Source organism: Mobula birostris, chromosome 20 (genome assembly GCF_030028105.1).
Source record: "Mobula birostris isolate sMobBir1 chromosome 20, sMobBir1.hap1, whole genome shotgun sequence".
NCBI classification, from domain to species: domain Eukaryota; kingdom Metazoa; phylum Chordata; class Chondrichthyes; order Myliobatiformes; family Myliobatidae; genus Mobula; species Mobula birostris.
The window spans coordinates 53258409-53274328 of NC_092389.1; the positions used below are offsets into that span (position 1 = coordinate 53258409).

General features: G+C 47.7%; 1 protein-coding gene across 1 annotated transcript in view; it reads right to left on the reverse strand.

The window, feature by feature from the left end:
- Positions 1-7797: 7797 nt before the first annotated feature.
- Positions 7798-15920, reverse strand: part of ppp2r1ba (protein phosphatase 2, regulatory subunit A, beta a) — a 90702-nt gene continuing 82579 nt past the window's right edge. The window contains exons 14-15 of the mRNA XM_072238565.1: positions 12261-12352; positions 7798-8895 (exon numbers count right to left, since the gene is read on the reverse strand). Of these exons, the coding sequence (XP_072094666.1) occupies positions 8879-8895; positions 12261-12352 (109 nt within the window). The 3' untranslated portion in view covers positions 7798-8878. The remainder of the gene's footprint in view (positions 8896-12260; positions 12353-15920) is intronic.

Below are 15920 nucleotides of genomic sequence, written 5' to 3' on the forward strand. Positions count from 1 at the left end.
AACACTGCTCACAATACTCTCAAGTGAGGCCTCACCAGTGCTTTATAGAGCCTCAACATTACATCCCTGCTTTTTATATTCTAGACCTCTCGAAATGAATGCTAACATCGCATTCGCCTTCCTCACCACTGACTCAACCTGCAAAGTAACCTGATTTTACACTGAAGTTCGCGTAACACCAGAAAGGATGTTGTCTACATGGACCTCGACTGTATCTTTGACAGTGCCCCAGGTGCCGGGCTGGCCTGCAAGGTGAGGTCACAGGGAATCCAGGGTAAGCTAGCCAATTGGATACAAAACTGGCTTGGTGGTAGGAGCAGGGGGCAAGAATGAGGACTGTGCGGCTAGGCATAGCTCAAATGCCATACGATACAACCATTGTTGGTAGAATCTCAGGTGGTGACGAGAGGGCGTACGGGAGTGAGATACGCCAACTAGTGGAGTGGTGTCACAGCAACAACTTGGCACTCAACGTCAGTAAGACGAAAGAGCTGATTGTGGACTTCAGGAAGGGTAAGATGAAGGAACACATACCAATCCTCATAGAGAGATCAGAAGTGGAGAGAGTGAGCAGCTTCAAGTTCCTGGGTGTCAAGATCTCTGAGGATCTAACATGGTCCCAACAAATCAATGTAGTCATAAAGAAGGCAAGACAGCAGCTGTACTTCATTAGGAGTTTGAAGAGATTTGGTATCTCAACAAATACACTCAAAAACTTCTATAGATGTACCGTGGAGAGCATTCTGACAGGCTGAATCACTGTCTGGTATGGAAGGGCTACTGCACAGGACTGAAAGAAGCTGCAGAGGGTTGTAAATCTAGTCAGCTCCATCTTGGGCACTAGCCTACAAACTACCCAGGACATCTTCAGGGAGTGGTCTCTCAGAAAGGCAGCGTCCATTATTCAGGACCCCCAGCACCCAGGGCATGCCCTTTTCTCACTGTTACCATCAGGTAGGAGGTACAGGAGCCTGAAGACACACACTCAGTGATTCAGGAACAGCTTCTTCCCCTCTGCCATCCGATTCCGAAATGGACAATGAACCAGTGAACACTCACTCAGTTTTTTTAAAATATACAGTATTTCTGTTTTTGCATTTTTTTTGATCTATTCAATATATGTAATTGATTTACTTGTTATTATTATTATTTATTTTACTTATTATTTTTCTCTCTCTGCTAGGTTATGCATTACATTGAACTGCTGCTGCTAAGTTAACAAACTTCACGTCACAAGCCAGTGATTCGGATTCCTGTTTTTTGAGATTCAAGTCATTATACGTGTTAATGATTGGGATGGGAATGCAGGTAGGGAGATCAGTAAATCCGCTGGTGCAGGAGACAGCGAAGGTTGTCAAAGAATCTAGGGAAAGCGGCCGACGGATTTTAATTTTCCGACAGGCGTCAGACCGGGGCAGGTCGTAGGCACTTAGTGGGAGGATCCCGTTGAATGTTTTTGTAGAGAGAGACTTTGTGACCAAAGTACACAAAAATGACCACATAGAACACAGCACAGTACAGGCCCTTCGGCCCGCAAGGTGGTGCTGACCTTTTAACCCGCTGTGAGATCTATCTGGTCCTTCCCTCCCATACAACCCTCCATTGTTCATTCATCAATGTGTCAAAGATCATCTTAAGCGTCCCTAATGTATCTGCCCCTTCCATCCACCCACCACTCTGTAAAACCCTACCTCTGACATCACCTCTGTACCTTCCTGCCATCCTCCTGACCCCGGCACTGGCCACTTCCACCCCCTGGGGAAAAGCCTCGCTGGCTGCCCGCTTATACACCTCTACCATCTCACCGCTCATCCTCCGTCGCTCCAAAGGGAACAGCCCTCTCCCGCTCGAACTGTCCTTGTAAAACACGCTCTCTAGTCCGCGCAGCAAACTTGGCAAATCTCCTCTGCAACCTTGAAATGTCCCACATCCTTCCAGCAACGAGGAAACCAGAACCGACCATGGTACTCCAAGTGCCGTCTAACCAGGGTTTTACAGAGCTAACAAAGTTACCCCGCGTCTCTGGAATTCAGTCCCCAGGTTATTGAAGACCAGCTTTCTTAGCCACTCTTATCAACTTGTCTGGTAACTTTTGAGGGATCTATGGACCCCAAGATCCCTCTGTAGCTCCGCACTCCTGCCATTAACCCTGTACTCCGCCTTCAAGCCCAAACCTTTTGAAATCCCCTTTTACTGGAAGTGCGGTTCGATAGCCCCTCGCTAACGGCCACTGGGCTCCACGGCGGAAAGCCCACCTTTCTCAGGCTTGGTGCGTCGAGAGTGTAAGTGGCTTCGGCCCCAAATCCGTGAGGGTAGGACATCTCGCCCACCCAAACCCCGGTTTGTGTGAGTGCCGCGTGACTTACTGCCCCCGGCAAGGCATAACAGATTGCACGCCGCATACAATTAGTAAGAAGTTTATTTCAGAATGTTAACTTAACCAGTTATTAAAGGTAAGAAAAAAAAACCAAAAAGGGCCCACTTTACTTAAACAGTCACGTGTGCACGGTGGAGCTCAAACCTTGAGCTTGTCTGTAACGAATGCACTGGACCCTCGGTCTGCGTGAGAGCGCACAACACCTTCCGAAGGTCGCTTGAAATCCATCTCAAGCAAACGGGCTTTCCCACGGGAGCACTGGTCCTTCCTCCTCGAAGCCATTCACCTGCACAAAGCACCCTGTGTAACAGTCCACCACCTTCCCTCCTGTCTTCTCCCAGCTCCCGCCAAACAAGATCCTCTCCGCCCCGCGTTCTCTGGAATCTTCTCCCAATTTTCACCGTCCTGACTGGCCGACACCACGTTCCTAAGCTGGTAAACAGAGTCTCCCGTCTCAGCTCAAGCCCAAACAAGCTGAAAGCAGCGGGGACTGCTGAAATACAACACCTGCAGCATAGCAGTAAAAAAAAATCTTAACCAGGGCGTGACACTTTCCAAAGGGGATCAAGTCACGCTTCTCCAGGTTGAACTCCATCTGCCACTTCTCAGCCCAGCTCTGCGTCCTTTCGATGTCCCGTTGTAGCACCCCCGCTACACTACCCGTATCACCAACCTTCGCGTCACCTGCAAACTTACTCACCCGCCCTTCCACTTCCTCATCCAAGTCATATATATTAAAGAAAAATCACAAACAGTAGGGGCCCCAGAACTACAGACGCTGGAAATCTGAGGGACCTCTGCGGACGGTGTCCATGGAGGAAAATGAACAGTTGATGCTTACGGCCAAAATCCTCCAATGGGGGGGAGAACTACAGTCTATTAAAGTGGCAACAAGTCAACAGGTTGGTGGGGAAGGTGTATAGCACTGTAATGCCTTGGTTCATATTTTTTACTGTTATATGCTGTATGTTATTTCATTTTGTGCCGTTCTGTGCGATCTGCTTGTTTTCCGCTTACGATTGGGTTACCGCTGAAGATAAAAGAGAATTGTGTGCCATCTAATTGTTGTTGTTGAGCCCGCTAGGGGATCGGCTGTGCTGGATTGGGTGTTAGAAACATAGAAAACCTACAGCACAATACAGGCCCTTCGGCCCACAGAAGGGCTTACCTTAGAAATTGCTAGGCTTACCTATAGCCCTCCATCTTACTAAGCTCCATGTATCTATCCAAAAGTCTCTTAAAAGACCCTGTCGTATCCACCTCCACCACCGTTGACCGCAGCCCATTCCACGCACTCACCAGTCTGAGTAAAAGAACTCACCCGACATCTCCTCTGTTCCTACTCCCCAGCACCTTAAACCTGTGTCCTCTTGTGGCAACCATTTCAGCCCTGGGAAAAAGGCCTCTAACTATCCAACGATCAATCCCTCTAATCACCTCTATCAGGTCACCTCTCATCCTCCGTCACTCCAAGGGGAAAAGGCCGAGTTCACTCAACCTATTCTCATAAGGCATGCTCCCTAATCCAGGCAACATCCTTGTAAATCTCCTCTGCACCCTTTCTGTGGCTTCCACATCCTTCCTGTAGTGAGCAGAACTGAGCACAGTGGGGTCTGACCAGGGTCCTATACAGCTGTAACATTACCTCTCAGATGTTGTGCAATGATCCGGAGGTGATAAGAGAGCTTAAGGTTAAGGAACCCTTAGGTAACAGTGATCACAATATGATCGAGTTCACTTTGAAATTCGAGGAGGAGAAACTAAAATCCAATGTGTCAGTATTTCAGTGTAATAAAGGAAATTACAATGGCATGAGAGGGAATCTGGCCAAAGCTGACTGGAAAAGGTCACCAGAGCAGCAATGACTGGAGTTTCTGCGAAAAATGAGGGAAGTGCAAGATAGATATAACCCAAATTAGAAGAAATTTTCAAATGGAACAACACTACCGTGACTGACAAGTGGTCAGAGCCAAAGTGAAAGCAAAAGAGAGGGCATACAAGGAAGCCAAAGCTAGTAAGAAGATTGGGAAACTTTTAAAAACTTGCAGAAGGGAACTAAGAAGGTCATTAGGAAGGAAAAGATGAATTATGAAAGGTAGCTGGCGACTAACATCAAAGAAGATACTAAAAGCATTTTTAAGTATATAAGGGGCAAAAGAGAGTTGAGGGTAGATATAGGACCAATAGAAAATGACGCTGGAGATACTGTAATGAGAGACACAGAGATGGCAGAGGAACTGAATGCGTATTTTGCACCAGTCTTCACAGTGGAAGACATCTGCAGTATACTGGATACTCAAGAGTGTCAGCGAGGTGAAGTATGTGCAGTGAAAATTATGACTGAGAAGGTGTTCAGGAAGCTTAATGGTCTGAGGGTGGATAAATCTCTTGGACCTGATGGAATGCACCCTCGGGTTCTGGAGGAAGTAGCTGGAGAGACTGTGGAGGCATTAAAAATGATCTTTCAAGAATCGATAGATTCTGGCATTGTACCAGATGACTGGAAAATTGTAAATATTACTCCGCTATTTAAGAAGGATGGGAGGCAGCAGAAAGGAAACTACAGACCTGTTAGCCTGACATCAGTGGTTGGGAAGTTGTTGGAATCGATTGTTAGGGATGAGATTACTGACTACCTGGAGGCACATGACAAGATAGGCCAGAGCCAGTGTGGTTTCCTGAAAGGAAAATCCTGCCTGACAAATCTACTGCAAATTTTTCAGGGAATTACAAGCAGGGTAGACAAAGGAGATGTGGTAGACATGGTGGATTTGGATTATCAGAAAGCCTTTGACAAGGTGCCCACATGAGGCTGCTTAGCAAAATAACAGCCCATGGTATTACAGGGACGTTACTAGCATTGGCTGGTCAGCATAAAACAGAGTGGGAATAAAGGGATCCTATTCTGGCTGCCGGTTACCAGTGGAGTTCCACAGGGGTCGGTGTTGGGACCGCTGCTTTTTACGACATATGTCAATGATTTGGACTATGGGATTAGTGGATTTGTGGCTAAATTTGCCAATGATACCAAGATAGGTGGAGGAAATAGAGAGCCTGCAGAGAGACTTAGGTAGTTTAGGGGAATGGGCAAAGAAGTGGCAAATGAAATACAATGTTGGGAAGTGTATGGTCATGCACTTGGGTGGAAGAAATAAATGGGCAGACTATTATTTAGATGGGAAGAGAATTCCAAATGCAGAGATGCAAAGGGACTTGGGAGTCCTTGTGCAGGATACCCTAAAGGTTAACCTCCAGGTTGAGTCAGCGGTGAAGGTGACAAATGCAATGTTGGTATTAATTTCTGGAGGTATAGAATATAAGAGCAGGGATGTGATGTTGGGTCTTTATAAGTGTAAGGGGTTTCTTCTTTAATGTTACTGCAAAGGCTAACTCTGTAATAATAACTGCAATGTAAGGAGTTCTCTCTCTCTCTGCTTGTTTGGGTTATATTATTGATAAGAGAGAGAACGAACCAATTGGGATAGATGTTATTCTTTCTTGTGTGTCTGTAAGCTATTGTTTTTCGCAGGCTTTGGGGGAGAAGGTGTGTTGGGGACAGGGAGAGGAGACGTGATGTTGTAAGCTGGGCGGCGGGACGGACCCCGAGCGGGAGTCCAAGGCCCAGGGTCTTCGGCGAGGAGAGGAGACGAAGACAGACTCGTGTGGAGTGGCTGGTCCCAGGCGGCGGGTTGAGGGGGTTGGAGGGGATCGAATGGTGGAAAGAAGACTCTGTTAATTGAGCTCCAGCTGTTGTGCATGAAGTGGTTGAAATTTGATAAGTTTGGCCCCTTTTACTTTCCTTATATATTTTATCTCTATTAATTACCTAGTTCCAATAAGATCTATAAAGTGTAATCATTTAATCGCATATGGAGTATTGTCTGTTATTTGGCGGGGTGGGGTATATCACACAGCATCCACACAAACTTAATTACCCAGTTTGGCGGGGGCGAAGGCTGCTCCCCCTGGACGAAAGCGAGCTGAGCTGAGCCTGAGGCCTACCAGGGGGCTACACAAGGCACTCGTGTGACCACACTTGGAGTATTGTGTGCAGTTTTGGGCTCCTTATTTTGAACATTGGAGAGGGTTCAGAGAAGATTCACGAGAATGATTCCAGGAATGAAAGGGTTACTGTATGAGAACGTCTGGCAGCTCTTGGACTGTATTCCCTGGAGTTCAGGAGAATGAGGGGAGGGGGATCTCATAGAAACATTTCAAATGTTAAAAGGCCTGAACAGATTAGATATGATAAAGTTATTTCCCATGGTCCAGGAGTCTAGGACAAGAGGGCACGACTTCAAGATTGAAGGACAACCACTTAGAACAGAGATATGGAGGCCAAATCATTGGGTGTATTTAAGGCACAGATAGATAGGTTCATGATTAGCCAGGGCACCAAAGGGTATGGGGAGCAGGCAAGGGGAATGGGGATGACTGGAAGAATTGGATGGCGGAGCAGACTCGATGGGCCAATTGGCCTACTTCTGCTCCTCCATTTTATGGTCTTGTGATTAAGGGAAGGTTTCTCTGGTGAGGGACACTAACTTTTGTTAGGAAGAGATGAAGAGAGAAGAGGTCGTAGGATTCGACCCGGAGTGGGGCCGTGATTTGACGAAGCCCGGGGTGATCGATAGTGTACTGGCGACGGAGAAACTGTGAGCTCCAACCCGTGTACGTTAGACTGTTCCATTAAAACAGGCCCTTTTCTTTGTTCTTTCTTTACTAACACTGTAGTCAAATTAAGAATTATAAAGCCAAATATCTTGATTGTATGCGGCGTACTGTTATTTCGTGGCACTCATTTGTAACAGGGTAACAAGTTACAGAGCATCCCTACAAACCGGGGGTTTTGGGCTGGGCTCGCGCCTCAATTTCACATGGAGGTGGCCTTCCCTAGACCTACCGAAATGTTTCACACATCTACGACGTTTGGCTGAGCTACTGAGTACAAGAATTGGCGAGATTACGTGGCAGTTGTACATAACGTGGAGCATCGCGTGAAGATCTGGTCACTACGCTACAGGAGCAGTGTGATGCTTATGGGGAGTAAAGGGGGAAGCAGTACTGCTGGGTACAATTACAAGTTTTAAAAGACATTTGGAGGGAAAGATTTATCACAAATGGGCCAAACAGAGGCCAATGGGACTAGATCGGACATGAATATGATGGGCTGAAAGGCCTGTTCCCCACTGTATAACACTTGCCTCTCCACGTCGGCTAAATTTGCTAATTTCACTTCAGTGACAAACGCTGATTTCTGTGCAAGACTTTAGTCTAAAATCCAGTGAAAAGCACAGAAAGCTCCCCCCCCCCAAGAGAAACTTAACAGAAGGAAAGTAGCAAGGAAACGAAGCACATGACATGCTTCTTATGCAAGGAGGTAAATCCTGCACCTCTCTGGTGTGCAACACGAGACAGCGTTTACCTTAATCCACTTTATTAGGGAGATCAGTCAAAACAACGATGTAATGTACAAATTAGGAGAAAGACATCCACTGCTAACAGGTTAAATCCACCTAACACAATCTCTAAAATCATCCAGAAAGCTATCAGACATTAAATTACATAATTCGCAATATTGAAATGGCATCCCAAATGTGACTAGACCACTGGAATGATACAATATTTTGTAATTCTGGTCGGGAAGAGAAGCTCAGCTATTGAAAAATCTACTTTAACTAATACGTACAGAAGCAATGGCTGCCCAACCAAACCATCGGGTAATCACAGCATCCACTGGCACTGCTGTTCAAGTCATGGAAATAATGAGGTCGGCACTTAAAGTCATTTCAATAACTGCCTAACGGGCACTCTTCCTTTTAACGTTAAAAATGATTAAAAGGGAAATTAAGGTAGGTCAAAACCTATAGCACGTCATTCAGCAACCTGGATGAAACGCAGTGCAGACATCCTGCCCCACGTGAGGCCCCATTAAATGTGGGCCCCACCCCTACCTCAAGCAGCATCCAATGTGGACCCCCCCCCCCCCACACCAGGCCCCATTAAATGCGGAACTCTCTCCGACATCAGGGTCAGGACCCATCCGACGTGGACCCCTCCCCTGCCACCCCCCACCCCGTCCGAGAACGTTTTCAGATCGGACAACATCAGTTTTAATTCGAGCACTTGCCACTGGATGCCAGGAATACAAGCGAAGGTGTTTCGGGAAAGGAGGAGGAGGAGGCATGCTGGATACAAGTGACTGTCGACAGGGCAGCAAAACTAATAACCTCACGTCGGATACACATTGCCACTGGGTACACTACAGTCAATGAAAATAAATAGGCGGAGCAGACATCTATGATCACTCAAGCTAAATTTAGACAGCAGAAAGACTGCGGAACTAGGATTTCCAAGGCAGCTACAATCCAGTGACACTACCTACGAGACATTTACATTTTCCAAGGGTAATTCTTTTAAGAGAGAGAGTGGAAGAAGGTTTTCAAAGATGTCAGCGGCAGATCTCGTTGCAAGTCTGGAGAGCCGTTTCTTCACTCCTTCCTACGATAAGGCAAGCACTAGATAAGAAGGAAAACGTGCAGATTAGATATTAAAAGGAGACAAAACGTGAACGTTCCTGAAGATAATCAGAAGGTGCTTCTATCTGTAAGCTATGACAACAACTTGTGGGAATTCTAGCGATGGAGTTTTGTCATTTCTAAAATATTGCAAGTGAATTTATATCATTACCAACTCTTAATTCTTGTTGCTTTAAAGCCTATTGGGGCAGATGGCACTCGTTAGCTCAACTAGAAGGAAAACTCCGATCTCAAACCTCCGCTGCCTTGCGGCTGTACCCGCTCACGGGGAAGGCTTCGGGAATGAACCCCAAGGGAAAAATCCGGAGCTGGAGTCCCTGAGGCAGTCCGACATTGAGTTCAACGCTGACTGGTAACTCCTGGTGCCAAACTGTATCCGTCTCTGCTGTTCCTTTGGGTGCATGGTGAGGGGAACCCTGCTACATGGGGTAACAGCTCGCTCTCCATATCATACTGCCCGGGCTCACGTATCTAGACAGCTAGGACACAACATCCATGGTCGACACTGACTGACGGAGGCCTCAGTCAGTTTAAGAACTACCAGGTTCTGCTAACTACTTGATTTTAAAGCAGGAAACATCTTAACTGCACTTCTCTGTACTGACACACTGAATACTGAATAGAATGGAAACATTATCCACAAGCCTGATACAGAGACACGGGGGACAGCAGGAGGCCATCGAGCAGGAGGCAATCACAAAAGTCTTGCTCTAGCCTCGTAACCCTTCAAAATACCGTTGCTGTCCCACGGTAGATTCTGCTGTCACCACTCCCACTCTCCTCACACCACCCTTGTTTCTTTCAGCCAAAATTTTAACACCCACGCCCTTGGACCTTAAACCACTCAACAATGCAGCTTGTTTCTCACCCAACAATTAACTCAGCAGAAACGGTGAACCAGATTTTCTGCTTTACTTAAGACACAACACCTCAAAATTACTCATAAAAATAGGAGACCACGTACTTGCATTTCTTCAGTGATTTTTTTTTTACATCAATAACGCTACACACCAAAGGAATTAATTTAATTGTAATAAATGTACACGTGAGGAGTGACTGAAGCCTCTGTCGGTCAGAGCTGACCATGGATGTTGTGGCCTGGCTCTCTCGATACGCGAGCCCGGGCAGTACGATACGGAGAGCGAGCTGTTGCCCCATGCAGCAGGCTCCCCCTCTCCACGCAGCTGATGAACCCAAAGACAGCCGATACAGTTTGGCACCAGCGCTGTCACAGGAGCTGCCAGTCAGCGCTGAACTCAATGTAGGGCTGCCTCAGGGACCCCAGCTCCAGATTTCCCCTCACAGCTAACGGACTGGTGCAGAGCCAACAACCTGTCTCCGAACGTAAACAAAAGAGATGGTTGCTGACTTCAGGAGGACGCGGAGCGACCACTCTCCGCTGAACATTGACGACTCCTCCGTAGAGATCGTTAAGAGCATCAAATTTCTTGGTGTTCACCTGGTGGAGAATCTCGCCCAGTCCCTCAACACCAGCTCCATAGCAAAGAAAGCCCAGCAGTGTCTCTACTTTCTGCAAAGGCTGAGAAAAGTCCATCTCCCACCCCCCATCCTCACCACATTCTACAGAGGTTGTACTGAGAGCATCCTGAGCAGCTGCATCACTGCCTGGTTCGGAAATTGCACCGTCTCGGATCGCAAGACCCTGCAGTGGATAGTGACGTCAGCTGAGAAGATCATCGGGGTCTCTCTTCCCGCCATCACAGACATTTACACCACACGCTGCATCCGTAAAGCAAACAGCATTGTGAAGGACCCCACGCACCCCTCATATGAACTCTTCTCCCTCCTGCTATCTGGAAAGAGGCACCGAAGCATTCGGGCTCTCACGACCAGACTATGTAACAGTTTCTTCCCCCAAACCATCAGACTCCTCAATACCCAGAGCCTGGACTGACACCAACCTACTGCCCTCTACTGTGCCTATTGTCTTGTTTGTTATTTATTATTATTTATTGTAGTGCCTGCACTGTTTTGTGCACTTTATGCAGTCCTGGATAGTTCTGTAGTCTAGTGTAGTTTTTCTGTTGTTTTACGTAGTTCAGTGTAGTTTTGTATTGTTTCATGTAGCACCATGGTCCTGGAAAACTTTGTCTCATTTTTGCTATGTTCTGCACCAGCAGTTATGGTTGAAATGACAGTAAAAAGTGACTTGACTTGACTTGACGAGTGGGTGCACCTGCAAGGCAGCAGAGGCTTCAGATCAGGGCTTTCCTTCTCCTGGATGAGCTGCCCCCGTCTGACTGGGGACCACTGGGAATAAAGACATCAGCTACCCCAGATGGCCGGACGAGTGAGGGTGGGGGAGAAACACTGACCACAATGGCAGAGAGCTCCCAGAGGATCAGGAGCCTGTCGTAGGGCCTGCCTCAGTGACCTGGAGAACGACGTTGGTTGGACCCAGGGCTTCATGCTTTGGCTCTTGGTAAGGTCATGCAGGTCAAAGGGTAGAGGCCAGACTAAGAGCCCTCCAGGTCCATGGGTTCAGCTCAGGGCCGAACATCCCTGACTGGTGAAAAACTGTTACGGAAACAGCAATGAAGAACCTGTCTGAGTGCGACGGTGTTCCTGAGCTCCACCCGGGACTTGTGTGACTGACAGGAGTGAAAACTGAGAGGAAGCTACCAACACGATGAAGGGGGCCCTGAACACCGCCAGAGATGGAGGGTCTTCATTGCTACCCCAAAACTCCAGCGGGGTAACAGGAAGTATGTACAATGGCGGAGAAGTGTTGAATGGCAGTGCTAGATTTTAACACCCATTCTTGACCGTTTAAACCCTAAAAAAAAAATCACCTAATATGAACAAAGAACTCTTAACTGAGGATTCGACTCGAGACTCTGGATTGGTTCTTAAAATATTCAGCCTACAGAAACAAGAGGGTGAGTAAGAGACAGAACTGGGAATTTCACGCTCAGCTCTATAACAAGGTTCATAATTCTGAACAATTAGCAAATCCCTCTAACTGGATCCAAGTATCACAGCATTGTTCCAGCTCTTTGAATAATCCTCTTGCTGGCTTCCCAGTGGTACTTTTCAGAATTTTGAACCCATAATTTGTGTTTTATTCCCTTTATTGAACCTGCTGAGGACTGCCTGTTTTTCCCGACCCTCACTAGTTACACGTGCAGATTACGAGGCACACACCTTTAGTTTAAAGAGACTTTTCTACCATCAGTGCACCTCCAGCAGGAACCCAGCAGACACCCACCTTGTGCTCATCTTCAGAGACCCAGCCACAAACTCTGGGACACAATGCAGGCTGGAACTGCTCGAAGGGAGAATGCTTACGCTCGTACCGAGCTGGGTCCAAAGCCGCAACTTACCAGTCATGGCTTCCTGCGCAAAGTACTTTACGTCCATATCTTGGTCCTGACCCAATTTCTCCAATATTGGTTTGACCTCGTTCTGTAAAGTGCTGTGATTTAAAAGCAATTTTTAGTACCTGTGACCTTAAAAGCAAGAGAGCAGCGCTCTCACTTAAATCCAAAACCATACTGGATATTACCCAGATTAAAATCTCCTGTTTCTGCCTCTCACGCAGGCTCCCACCACCACAACTGATCGTTTACTGGCCAGATACGGGTTAGAGCTCAAATAGCAGACTACGGTCAGAAACTGCAGCTGCGCTCATTTGGGTTAGTGGACGCAAAAGGAGAATAATTTAGATGTCGTTGAAGAGAGGGGGCACTGAATGCATAAACTTCCTTTTAATGCAATTCATCTGCTATTGCTTTCCACACAAATTCTACTCAAATCATCGTTAACCAGACGGGTTGGCGGGGTGGGGATACGTCGCTACCAAAGGAGGTGAAAGGCGCTCCTTCCCTGCGCTGGCCTGCAAGTCACCCTCGGGCAGGGTGCAACACCTGCTTAAGCCCCCGATCAGGGTCACGCGATGTCGTGGGAGCAGATGGTGGACGGTCATGCGTGCAGCCGCAGCAGATCACAAGTCCTGGTTGTGCGACCACTGATGCCGGGCAATCCCTGAACAGCACTGATAATGGCCGGGGTCACCCCGTCTTGTGAAGACACACACTGCCCAGAAGGTAGCAATGGCACAAACCAGTTCTGCAGGATAACTTGCCACGAACAATCGTGGCCGCGGAGAGGCCACGACCGCCCGTCACATGATGATGACGGCGGTGGTGGCTTTGACTGAAACCTCACTGTGCGGTTTTCACTTCTAACCAGGATTTGTCTGTAAATGGCTGAAGGAGAGAGGGAAGATGCATTAAAGAGGATCGGAGGAGTAAACTTTTCATGCAGGAGTTGGTATCTGGAATGAGCTGCTAAAGGAGGTGGTGGTGGTGCAAGCAGCAACAAAAACCCAGACAGTCACTTGATAAACTTCTGGTTAGGTCACATTGGGCTACTGAATTCAGCTCTGGTCAGCCCTTCAAAGAGTGTGGAGGCCTTGGAGAAGGTAAAGGAGACATTTACCAAGATGTTGCCTGTGATAAATCTCTGGTTGGTCACATTTCGGCTACTGAATTCAGCTCTGGTCAACCTTTAAAGGATGTGGAGACTTTGGAGAAGGTACAGAAGACATTTACCAGGATGTTGCCTGTAATAAACCTCTGGTTAGGTCACATTTGGGCTACTGAATTCAGCTCTGGTCTCCCCTTTAAAGGGTGTGGAGAAGGTACAGAACACATTTACCAGGATGTTGCCTGTGATAAATCTCCGGTTGGTCACATTTGGAGTACTGAATTCAGCTCTGGTCAGTCCTTTAAAAGGCGTGGAGAAGCTAACTGCAGATGTTACCGGGAGAGGTTGCTAAGTTGGGATTGCTTTCTCCAGAGTGGTGGAGTCTGAGGGAGGGACGAGCTGATAGAAGTTTACAGAATTCTGAGGCAAAGACAGACGGCTCACAGTTAAGATGTAAGAGTGAGAGGAGAACAGCTCGAAGGTGTGCCAAGGGTTTGAGAGAGCCTGGAACAGACCGACGGGTCTGGTGGAAGTGGATGCAGATATGAAAGAAGTGTTTGAGATCCGAAGGAGGGTCTCGGTCTGAAACGTCGACTGGTTATTCATTTCCGCGGACGCTGCCTGACCTGCTGAGTTCCTCCAGCATTTTGTGTGTGTGTGTGTGTGTGTGTGTGCGTGCACGCGCGCTTTTTTTAAGCGTGTCGTACCAGACATTCGGCCATTCCTGTCTGGCACGTGGTGTCAGGATTAACCGGGTCACATTATGAACGTTCCTGACTCCAGCCTTGTATTTTTTTACGAGGTCGAGTGGCCAGCTCGACACTCAACCCGACATGGATGGGAAGTGTGCTCGGGGGGGTGGCCCGACCTGGATTCGAACTCAGGAACCTTCGCTCCGGAGTCTGGCCCTGATCTCACTGCGCCACCAGCCGGCCTAGTTTGCGTGTGTGCGCGTTGAAGTGTGTAAGACACCGTTAGGCAGATGAATGTGCGGACAATGGAGGATATCGGCCACGTGCGGACAAAAGGACGTGGTTCAATTAGACGCTGCTTTAATTATAAAGTCTGCAGTTGTTGGAAATCCAGAGCAACACCCACAAAATGCTGGAAGACCTCAGCAGGCCAGGCAACGCCTATGGAAATGAATAAACGTTTCGGGCCCAGACCCTTCGTCGGGACTGAAAAGGAAGAACTAGTTTGGCACAACATTGTGGGCCAACGGGCCTGTTCTGCGGGTTCAGTGAGCGAGACAGAGGGATGTGGAGTTAGTGTGGCTGAGTGGATTTACTCTAGCAAGGAGTGGCTGTCAGTACAGATGCAATGGACAACAGGGCATGTTTCTATACAGTACAACTATTTTCAGAACCTAGGGTTTGCTTGAAACACCACCATCAGCCAACTTTTAACCCACGTTGCCAGCTTGCCAGAAGTTTTAACAATAAGGACCAGCCTCCCGTGCAGAACCCTGTCTCACTGAAGTCTATGCAGACGACATATACTGCATGACACACGAACAAAATGGTTTAATTACTGTGCTGGGCTCCCAAAAGGCCACTGGGAGCTGGGGAACAGATATACAGGCAGATACGACCACGCCACACAGGAGCACAATCAGGCCATTCAGCCCATCGAGTCTACTCTGCCATTCCATCACAGCCGATTTATTACCCCACCCCCCCCAACCCCAAACACGGAAAGACTTAAAAATAGGGTCACTGATTTCAACTTCCCCAGTATTGAATGGAATTTCCTGAGCGCCAGAGGCTTCAATGGGTCAAAATTGATAACTGTGTCTAGGAGAGTTACACCAGACACTCCAAGTTGGCATGGCAACGTAACAGAGCCTACGAGGAAATGATCCGGGCCAGATGATCAAATTTTCTGCCGTTAATTGTAATTCCCTCAGTTTTAAGATAGTCACGGATTAAAACTGATCCTTGGGTGAAGGTGCTGAGGTGCAGAAGGGCTAATTGTAACAGTGTTAGGCAGGAACAGGAGAAGGTGAACTGGGAAGCAGCTGCTCGAGGGGCAAACAACACCTCTGACACGTGGGACCCTTTCAAAAGGCCAGTTGACTGGAGTTCCTCGGGTAGTGCGGGTGATGAGAGAGAGTGCGCAAGCTCAGTCTTACAACCTTACAGAAAGGAATATTACACATGGCTTGGGAAAGCGGTAGTAAAGTGAGGCCCTTGGAATACAAAGGCAGCAGAGAGACCTTAAACAAGTAATTCAGAGGGTAGAAACGGGCCACTAAATGTTCCTGGCGAGAATGGCCTTTTTTAAAAAAACGGGGAGAAGGCAGGCGAGTGGGGTTGAGGGGAATAATAAATCAGCCATGATAGAATGGCCGCGTAGTGTCGATGAGCTGAACGGCCTACTTTCTGCTCCTGTGTCTTATGGTCTTAATCTCTGGGCAGAGAAGAAGATCGTTTAAGGGTACCAAAGGATCCAGGTCAAGCAGGAAAGTGAGGCAAACACCACAGGGTTAAGTTTATGCCTCTTCCCCACACAGTACATGGAATGAGCTGCCAGAGGAACTGGTCGAGGCAGGCCCA